Source organism: Malania oleifera, chromosome 11 (assembly GCF_029873635.1).
Source record: "Malania oleifera isolate guangnan ecotype guangnan chromosome 11, ASM2987363v1, whole genome shotgun sequence".
Classification (NCBI taxonomy): domain Eukaryota; kingdom Viridiplantae; phylum Streptophyta; class Magnoliopsida; order Santalales; family Ximeniaceae; genus Malania; species Malania oleifera.
The window spans coordinates 30,080,399-30,090,499 of record NC_080427.1 but is presented as its reverse complement, the minus strand read 5'-3'; the positions used below and the strand labels follow the sequence as shown (position 1 = coordinate 30,090,499).

The window sequence follows — 10,101 nt, the reverse complement described above, 5'->3', positions numbered from 1 at the left end:
TCCCCAACATCACTTAAGTTATCAAGGGAATTAACTATAGAAAAATTGGACTTAATTTAAAAATCTCAAGAGAGGTCGGGCAATCGAATGTGTGGCGTTCAAAACGCCTTGGCCGACCGAACCCTAGACAGGTCAACTTATTGACTTTTCGTTCGGCAAACAGAACCAATTTGAACGTATCTTCCTCGGTCACCCGAACCCATATTAGAAAGCTTTTCACTAACCTGGGCGCCCAAACGTTCACATTCAAAAAGGCCTTGGGCGACCGAAGTGGATTGTTCGATTAACCAAACTTAGTTTTAGGCACCCAAACCTCGAACAGAATGCTTCTGACTTTTGTTCAGCAAACCGACCCTAACTTCGGGCACCCGAACCTTTAAAAATTGATTTTTTGACTGAGTCTATTCGGGCCCCCGAACCTCAGACCGAGCACCCGAATCTCTCAGGGTAAATTAATTTTATTGAAATTAAAAGGTATAAACAGGGTTAATTTTTCTAACTTATTTTAAACTTTTCTAATTATCCCCATTAAGTCCCCAACGGTCAAAAATTTTCCCTTACCTATATACACATGTTCATTTGTTTAGATTAGCAAGGATTAGCAAAAATAATTAAGGCCAAAATTCTCTCAAAATCAAAAATCCTATTTTAGCTTATACTACTCCCAAATACTCCAAAACTTCATTTTCCTTGATCTTTCAAGTGTTGTGAGTATATTTAGAGTGCTTATGCTTAATCCTCATTTGCTCATACTCTCAATTCTTGTGCTTATTGTTTGATTTTATTATTAAGAGTAAAGTTTAAAGTTCTCCCACTAATTTTATTTGATAAATCTCGTGTGGGAAGACTTTGAGGCTTGTGGTTCTTGCATAGATATTGTAAGGTACCTTTGCCCGTATTTTTGTGTGCAAATTATTTTACAAAGCTTGATTTCAAACAACTCTAATGTTTGATAAAATTTAAGAAAATATTTTTTGAGTTCGTTTGAATATTATTGATAGCATCTTTGAAACACTAATCTGATATTGAGATTTGATATACTTTGCTTTCAAAGATTAGCTTGTTAGAACACTCTGCGCATATTTGAGATTATACATCTTATTAAGTGTTGATTGCACACGTAGTGCATCGAGCTTATAGTTCATACATACTTGATGTGCATTGATTATATTGTGCATATTGTATCTGCTTGTGTAAGAAGCGTTTGTTTGTCCAAAAATTATCATATGTTGAATTCCAGGTTTGAGCCTAAAGAGGGAGGCTAACCCTGTGGAATAGTCCCGAATTGGCTTAGACCCGGTTAGGAAAGTTAGATGCACCATCCTGGTAAGGTGTGGTTAGGTTGAGGTCAGCTCAGTTAATTGACTTGGTTATAAACGGTGCCACTCCACCCGTTAAATGAGCTTTAATGGAATCTTCAGTCTTACGAGCTAGAGGTGGGGACATAGGCACAATTGGTCGAACCTCGATAACATATCGTGTGTGTACTGTTTATATTTCTGCAATTTATATTTTTGCACGGTATCATTGCTAGGGAATTATTGAGACCGTGTGAGCCCACATTGTACTGAGAGGTGTAGGGTGGTCTCTGCCGTTTAGCCTGCATAAGGATGAAATACCTTTCCTGGGGGCCAGACCAAGAAGTGGTAAGGCTAGCGGACCTACACTTGAGTTGTGGATGCTTGCAGACGTACTTGCAGATGGTTACTTTGACTATGTCTGGGCTGATCCCCTAGGGCATAAGTCCAGCCTTCGGTCCATACAACTTATACCATGGGGGAAGTAAATGTTGTTTAGTCCCAGGGAGTGTTTTTTATGCATATATGTTAATTTATGTAAATGGTATTATTATTTATTAAACTAGTTTATATTGAAGAAGCAATTGCATATTTTTCAACTGTAAAGGTGTGAGTATTTGTATATGAACTAAAATGCATGAATGTTTATAGCGAAGTAAACTCTCCGCCCAAGGGCTTGATGAGAAAGGCGAGTACCCTGATAAGTATCAGTTGTAGCCATACTAGGTTGCATAATGTATTAGAGAAGAGGGAAGCCACATGTATGGGCGTGTAATCTCCCCTATCCTCGGGAACTTTCGCTAATAAATAATTGTGTGTGTGTGTGTGTATGTGTGTGTGTGAGTATGGTCGGGAAATGATTTTATACTGTGGTTAATTAACAACTAATGATATTTTGTATACATTAAAACTCACATTGGCTACACACTAATATTAACTTAATGTGCCTTACTGAGAAGTGTCTTACGCCGATATACAAATCATCTTTTCAAGACCATCTCGAGATCATGCTTAGTGAACTCTAGGATGGGGTGATAGCCAGTTTAGTTTTTGTGAATGTCTATAAGAACTCTAATGTATTTGAGTTATGTTTAAGGTCCATGGATATGTAATATGGTCGTATGGATTGAGTTGGGTTTTTTTTTTTTATATATTGTAATATGGATATTTAGAGACATTTGTTTATAAAGGTAGTTTAGAAGTCTGTTAATGTACTTTGGGAGAATGTATCATTTATTTTCGCTGCTATTATATGATGAATATGGTATCAGGTATACAGACATCACTAAAGTAGTATCCCAGGCCCCACATGGCAGGTTATGTCAGTTTATTTTCAAAATTGAACCAATTAAATTGAGAATATGGATACATAAATACTATATATGATTTTTTGAATTATTCAGGCATATGAAAACGATTGTTTTTGGTTAGTGTATATATATATATATATATATATATATATATATATATATATATATTTGGGGAAGACCAAAGTGAGTAGGGTAATCATCTCCCGTTTTTCTAAAATATGTATATTGTGAGTTAAATAAAATTATGGAAATGATCAGACCTTTGTTTTCCTGAAAAATATATTTTGCCTGGGCAGTTTATTATATTATGGTATAAGCATTTAAATTGTGTGGCATGAGAACATTTTTTTTATAATTAAATATTTAAATCGGTTGGAATCTCTTTTATGATATTATACAATGAAATTGTGATTTTATACAGAAATGTGAATTTTATACTGAGTTATGAATATATACAAAGTTGTAATTTTATAGCGAATTATGAATAAATATAGAGTTGTGATTTTATACTGAGATATGATTGTATACAGAGAATGTGGTTTTATACTAATCAATGGAAATATTGAGAATACTGTGAAATTGTGAGAAATGAGAGTTTTATACCGAGTTGTGAAAATGAGATCATGCTACTGTTTTGTCATGAAAATTGCAATATAATGATGGCAGGATAGGAGGAGGTCGTTATATTGTTACTATATAATATTATATAAATTGTATTATATGATTTAAGAACCCTGATGGATCATATATGTTGAGAGCATGGTACCGTAGCTAGTGAAATTGGCCAGCGAAGGATTGTGTACCCCCCTGGGTCCGGACCAAGATGGGTAGGCAAATCGAACTATAGATGGGATACCTATTTTTGACTTAGCCTGGTGGTAGGCCAGCCATGACTAAGTCCAGTCTTTAGATCGCACAACCTGATCATGTGGGGTTAAAACATGATGTTATATGAATTTCTAGTCAGGGAGGTTCTTTTATGCATATATGTAGATTTATGTAAACAGTGAAATTTATTGAGATAAAGTATGTCTGAGAAGAAAATGAATATTTTCAAGGTGTGAGTATGAATTTTAAATGCTATTTCATTTAAACTTAAATTAATTTTTATATTATGTTTATATAAAAAACTCATTTGTCACACACTAATATTAATCTACTTTGTCTTACTGAGAAGTGTCTCACTCCAATAAATATATCAACTTTTCAGAGCCTATAGGAAATCGAGCCTAGGAGCTCTAGAGCGGGACTTAGACAATCTCGCTAAGGGTGAGTGTTGATGGGACACTGATATGTTTATACTAGATGTTTTGGATTTTCTAGATTGTAATATGAATTTTGGGTATGGTAAATGTAATGGCTGTGAAATAGTACACCAGTATATATGGAATGGATGGTCTTTTTGATTTTGTTATATGCACTTAAATTCTATCATGGAAAGAATGTACCCGGAACCCCTTTTTTGGGTTCAGGTTGTCACAATTGTGGTATCAGAGATATTGCGTTATTATATGTGAATAAATGTATTATTGTTATTATGTTATGAGAAATTTTGGGGTGTTACAACATTAGTTATAAAGATCATGAGAGTGATTTATTGGTTGATTCTACAAAAGATGAACATGCAAAGCCTACCACTAACAGAAATTATTATAATTCCTTAGTGGTTGAACATACTAAGGAGGAGAAGGATTAAGATTCAGCCAAACATGAAAAATTAAGAATTCCTTAGGTAGTCACCCTAAAATAGGGGCTAACATCATTTGGGCATGCAGTAGTCGCCCAAGCAACCATCTAGGCAACAAAAGTCATACAATAACGTTGATCGCCTTGTCACCAAGTGAGACAAAATGAACTATTATTATATCATCTTAGGGATAAAAGGGAAGGTCACTTAAGTGAGGTACTCATCACTCAATCGTCCAAGGAAATTACAAGTAGCCACCCAGGCGATGGTGGTTGCCCAATCATCAAGCGACGAATATCACCCAGTCATCAAGTCACAAGGCGGAGTAAGCATAAATGTCAACTACATTAATAAAGTTTCTATCAACTATAAATATTGGATGTTTAATGCTTTAAAGCGTTTCTAATTTATGGGAAATTATAGCCAGCGTCGGTCCTTCCAACATGGCCCTATGCTAGTCTACTGGATGCATGAAGCATGGCTCACTCTAGAAAAATAATCACGTGAAGCCAACGCCATTAATCCCAAACATCGACCCCAACAAGTGTGCAACAATGCTGTCGGAATATTCCTGCAATTCCCAACCTCCACTGTCCAGTGCAAGAACACGTCAGCCGCTATAACGTCGTCGGTGGCTCCATCTTCATCATGAAGGCCTCAACGAAGTCGGAAATCTCGGCGTCGTGCTCCAACTCTGATGGCATGACGTTGGGTATGGAGCTTAACCGCATGTTTGGCGGCGGTGGCAGCGCAGCTCGCTCTCTGATTCGAAGAGGTAGTCGACCCACTAGTACTCCTCATCTGTGTCTGTTTCCAAGTTTATGTGTAGATAAAAAACATTGAACTCCTCAAATTTAATTTCAAAATTTTTCTAGCAAGTTAGGTTGGGCAAGTCATAAAATTTTTTTTCCCCACAAGATGCTTGTTTGGGTCTGTCTTCATCTTTTCCCCTCTTGTTTCAATTTTATTCCCCCATTTGGAGTACGGAATCATAAGACACAAAAAAAGCCATTAAAAGTCTTATTATATGTTACCTACTACCTGTTTGTTGAAATGTTTAGTTCAATGTATGTTATTTATGTTGCAAACTACCCATTGAATTTGGTGGTTGCTGATGGTTTTCTTCTGCATTGGAGATTATGTGGTTGCGGGGGATTTTCTGAAAATGAAACTCAAAATAGAGCACATGGAATACAAGCAATAGAAAACAAATTTGGTGGCTGCTGGTGATTTTCTTCTGCATTGGAGATTTTAATGGCTACTGGAAATTTTATTTTGATTTGAGAATTTTGTTTTCAAAAATGAACCTGCTATTGAAAATTTGAAATCTTTCAAAAAAAATTCCCGATTCGAGCTTCGTGGAGGCCTTCATGACAAAGATGGAGTTGTCAAAGAAGTTATAGCGGCTGACGTGTTCTTGCACAGCGTGGTGGAGATTGGGAATTACAGGAATATTCCGACCGCGTTGTTGCACACTTGTCGGCGTCGGTGTTTGGGATTAACAGCGTTGGCTTCACGTGATTATTTTTCCAGCATGAACCACGCATCACTCATCCAATAGACTGGCATAGGGCTACGTTGGAAGGACCGGTGCTAGCTATAATTGTAAGGCCCCGAACCCACTAAGTGGGGTCTGAAGGTTACGTGTTTCATTCACCTATTTCTAATACCATACACCACAATCATGCAGCGGAATTAAATGTACAACTTCAATTTAAATACCTGAGTCTATCTATAAACCCCAAAGACAACTACATCCATACGTTTATATTACATCCCAGTATTAAAAAAAAAAAAAATAACTATACATAAACAGTTCTTATATTCACTCCAAAATTTACCAAAAATACTACCCTGCTTGGAGCTCTAAGCTCGATCGCCAGATGGACCTGAAAATATAATCATCTAGTAACCTTATTGCCTCCTATTCCTCTCTCTATTACTCTTTCTCTCTAAGTCCCTTCTCTCCTTAGTTTTTTCCCTCTCTATCTCCCCTTACCTCTTATAATTTAAATCTTTTTACCTGCATATTTTCTCCATCCTTCTATGATTTTTAAGATTTCTATAATTCTCATCATCCCTATCTTTACATCTTTAATGGAGTTAATTTAATGAGTCCATTCACAACCCATTTACTATCAATCCATCTAAATCCATATCATCTCTTAAAAGATACTTGATTTTTTATCAAACAAAAGTTTAGTAAGATTAGGAATAATCAACCCTAGCTTAGATTTTGAACAAGTAAGATCAGTAATCAACCAATTAGTTGACCCTATGTGAGAAATGGATCAACTGTTTTTTTTTTTAAAGAAGAAATGGATCGACATTTAAACTTTACCTTTGATCAGGGTACGAGAAACATTGTCAATATCCAAGTATATATGATTAATAATGTACAAATTAAGGACATCGATGGATCAATATGTGAAAGCATATGCTGGCGGAAAAGGTTTCAAAAAAGCAAGCACGACTGCGTGTGTTGTTCGTATGTGAAGGCAGAGGGCTCGGGCTCTCAATTAAAACACAATGAGGAGCTTTATCATTTTCAATTGCTAACTTACTGAACGCATTTTTTAGTACAACAGGATATATATATATATATATATATATATATATATATATGTGTGTGTGTGTGTGTGTGTGTGTGTCTCTATACTGGCTGCAAATTGCCCACTTGTAACACTAACATGAGCCAGCTGCCAGGGGCACCCAGCTGGGTTTTACAAGTGAAAACACTTGAAGTGAATACGAAACAACGAGTTGGGAATGACTGATCGGCTGTCTATATGCAAAATTTACGACCCATCAATCAGTCGTGTGTGTGTATATATATTAATCTGTTAAGTAGGGATGGCCAGTACAGTAATAGTCCTTTTGCTAATTTAATCATGCATGTATGCATGCATACAACTGCAGAGAAATCTGCAGAGCCAACAATCATTTCCATTAATTACTCTCTCTCTCTCTCTCTCTCTCTCTCTCTCTGTAAGCTGCGCGCATGTGTTTGTGCGTGGGTGAATGAGGTGGAGCTCAACTATGAGGATGTATGATATATATAGCTGCAAGCAACTCAGCTTTGTGTGTATATACATAGCTTACCTGCTGTTGAGGAAATATATATTCAATAATTTCATTATAAGAAGCCAAATACAAGTACTCACAGAAAACGAAAACCCAGCAAGCAAATTGATCAAATAAGACAAAAAAGCAATAAATTCATAATTATCCTTATTAGAATTATTGCTTTCACTTGTAATTTATCCTGTAGTATATAGTATGAAAGAGTGCGACTGGGACCCCCGGGCGCTGGCTCGGGTGGCAAGGGCGACCCAACTGAACCTGTGACCCAGGTTAGCTGCTCCGGATCGATTCCTGCTGCTTTGACCAAATCCTGATTTACCTCCCTACAGGATCTTGGGGTGAGTTCTGTCGGGCGTGGGGATTAGTCTCGACTGTGATGCATCTCAGGGTAATCTGGTAGATGCCAACTGGAACACCCGGACGATATCAAAAAAAAAAAAAAAAGGAGTGCAACTGGGAAACCTCACTAGCTACTTCAAGCAAGTTGAAGTCACAATTAATTATTGTAACTTACTACATGCTCTGTGGAAGAGATTAATTATTTACGTGTAACCAGACTTGGATATATCCATCATCATCGACATGGTGCATGCATTGTGACAGCTATATATATAGCTAGGCAGCCATCTAGCTGGCCATGTCCGAAACAATAAATGCAATATCTTTTAGCTATACCTAGTCTACTAGCTATATGTGTGTATGGGCTTTTCATGGAAATGAACTCATCAAGTATTCTACGTACTGTGGTTTCACCCAAGTGGGATCATTTCATATTCAATTCTCCCATTAATTCCACACCTCTTTTCCATACGACACACCACACACACCATGATGGATTGGTTCTTGCCCTAATTAATTTGTAGGCTAGGAACACTTGGCTGTCGGACAGCTGCTTCTTGCGTGCAGTTTTCAATTCCAGCTGCCCATATATACATCTTGTTAACAGTAAAATTTTTAATTCCTACTCATAAAATTTATGTGCCTATCTTCATATTGGAAGATCTTAATTATTTAATTAAACCCCATTAAGATTATGATATCAAGTGTTTGCAAACACACCCCAGATCTAGAACGGCAAGTAGGGCAAGCAAAATTGCCGTTAATTAGTCAACTTCTATATCCTTGCAATCCAAGATTGGATTAGATTTCAATCGATTCACAAAGATTAATTAAGTGTATGAAGAAGCATACACGTTTAATTAATTACACACATACACCACATAATTAACATACAGACCATAATGCTAATTAAACTATAGAACCATCTTACTGAATTTACACTGCATCGAAGCTTCTGAGCATATGATCAACTTGGGAGCTTTCATACACCACACTTGAAGGCAATGATCCCCCAAAATTATCCGTCATATAGGGCACGAAAACATCGTCGTACGGCTCGAACGAAAGATCGGAGTTCTCCGGTATCTCCGGGCCGCCGCCAGGGTCCCCACTTGGAACCCCTAATAAAGCATGATCATCCCCAGGTACTTTGGCCGCCTCCGGCACGGCCCGGTGGCTGCCGACATCGTCGTCGGCCTCCGAAAACTTCCCCGGGTCGGGCAATTCGGCATCTTGGCCCGTGAGTTCTTGCACCAAGGCCCTAAACTCCGAGGCACTCGTCTCCACCCTCCTGGGGTTGGAGATGTACACCACCTTGATTGGTTTCTTCTTGGGCTTTGGCGGTTTTGTTGCTCTCCTTTGTTGAACATTACGTAGTGCTGTATCCATGATGATGGATGAATAATCTCTAGCAGATCGAGACTACACAGCTAGAAGATATACAGTGGATATATATATATATATATATATATATATATATATCAGTTAATTAAGGTAGCTGAAAAGGGTGCTCTAATTTTCTGGTTGTCTGGATAGAAAATGCGAGAAAGATAAGATCATAGGAGATGGAGAAAGTGAAGGTGCGAAAATAATAATATAAGAGCGTACGTTTTTTAATTGGGGGAATTGGAAGTGGCAAGGGGTGGGGGAAGAAGAAAAGAAATCATAGTCCCAAGCGCGACTACGCGACTCAGCGACTGTTTTATGTAATTTCGAGGCTGTGTTCCGAAGCAATAGCCACATATTTATTGTGATTATCTCTTATTTCGGTAGCGTTACCTGCACGCGCTGAAGGGAGCGTGGCGGAGAAGGTGTTTCTCGTGACTGCAGCTATTGGCAGACCAATAATTCCACCACGTGGCAATCAGGGGACCCCCCCGGCTGGCGTGACGTCAAGCGTTTTCCATCGATGAGGTCGGACTACCAACGTGGCTCACGGAGAGAGCCAGGTTGGCTCGATCCGCTTGAGATTAGACCGAGCCGGGTGGGATCAGGGGTGGGATCTAGTGCTGGTAAGAACCACTGGCGATCATAGTACCTCGCGCAAAACATGGTCAGGAAGGTGCCACGATTTCTATTCTCCGCCGCTGGATTGTTGGAGATTTTATAGAGGCTTTTTAATGCAGGTGCCATCGGGTCATGCTATCAATCATGATCAGTGCCAAAAATTCCATGCACGGTTTTTGACGATCTCGGCCGCTCAGCCAGTGGAAAGTCTCTACGTTGACCGGGGCGCTTAATTTAGACCAAAGTCAAAGGAGAATCTGGACCGCAGGAGGAATCAACAATCAAACATTGCGGGTGGAATTCAGAAGCCGGCGAACTGGGAAAGGTTTGATTTGGTGAGTCATCTGGTCAACGGTCTGGGAGATTATACAAAGAA

At 38.3% G+C, this 10,101-nt stretch overlaps 1 protein-coding gene across 1 annotated transcript; it reads right to left on the bottom strand.

Moving 5' to 3' along the window:
• Positions 1-8,472: 8,472 nt before the first annotated feature.
• LOC131143494 (sigma factor binding protein 1, chloroplastic-like) lies at positions 8,473-9,790 on the bottom strand. Its single transcript, XM_058091843.1, has one exon. The coding sequence runs from the start codon at positions 9,105-9,107 to the stop codon at positions 8,655-8,657; it is 453 nt and encodes a 150-aa protein (XP_057947826.1). The 5' UTR covers positions 9,108-9,790; the 3' UTR covers positions 8,473-8,654.
• Between the last annotated feature and the right edge of the window lie 311 nt (positions 9,791-10,101).

What these genes read in the sequence shown, in the direction of transcription:
- LOC131143494 (XM_058091843.1), bottom strand. Translation starts at nt 9,107, where the DNA reads ATGGATACAGCACTACGTAATGTTCAACAAAGGAGAGCAACAAAACCG.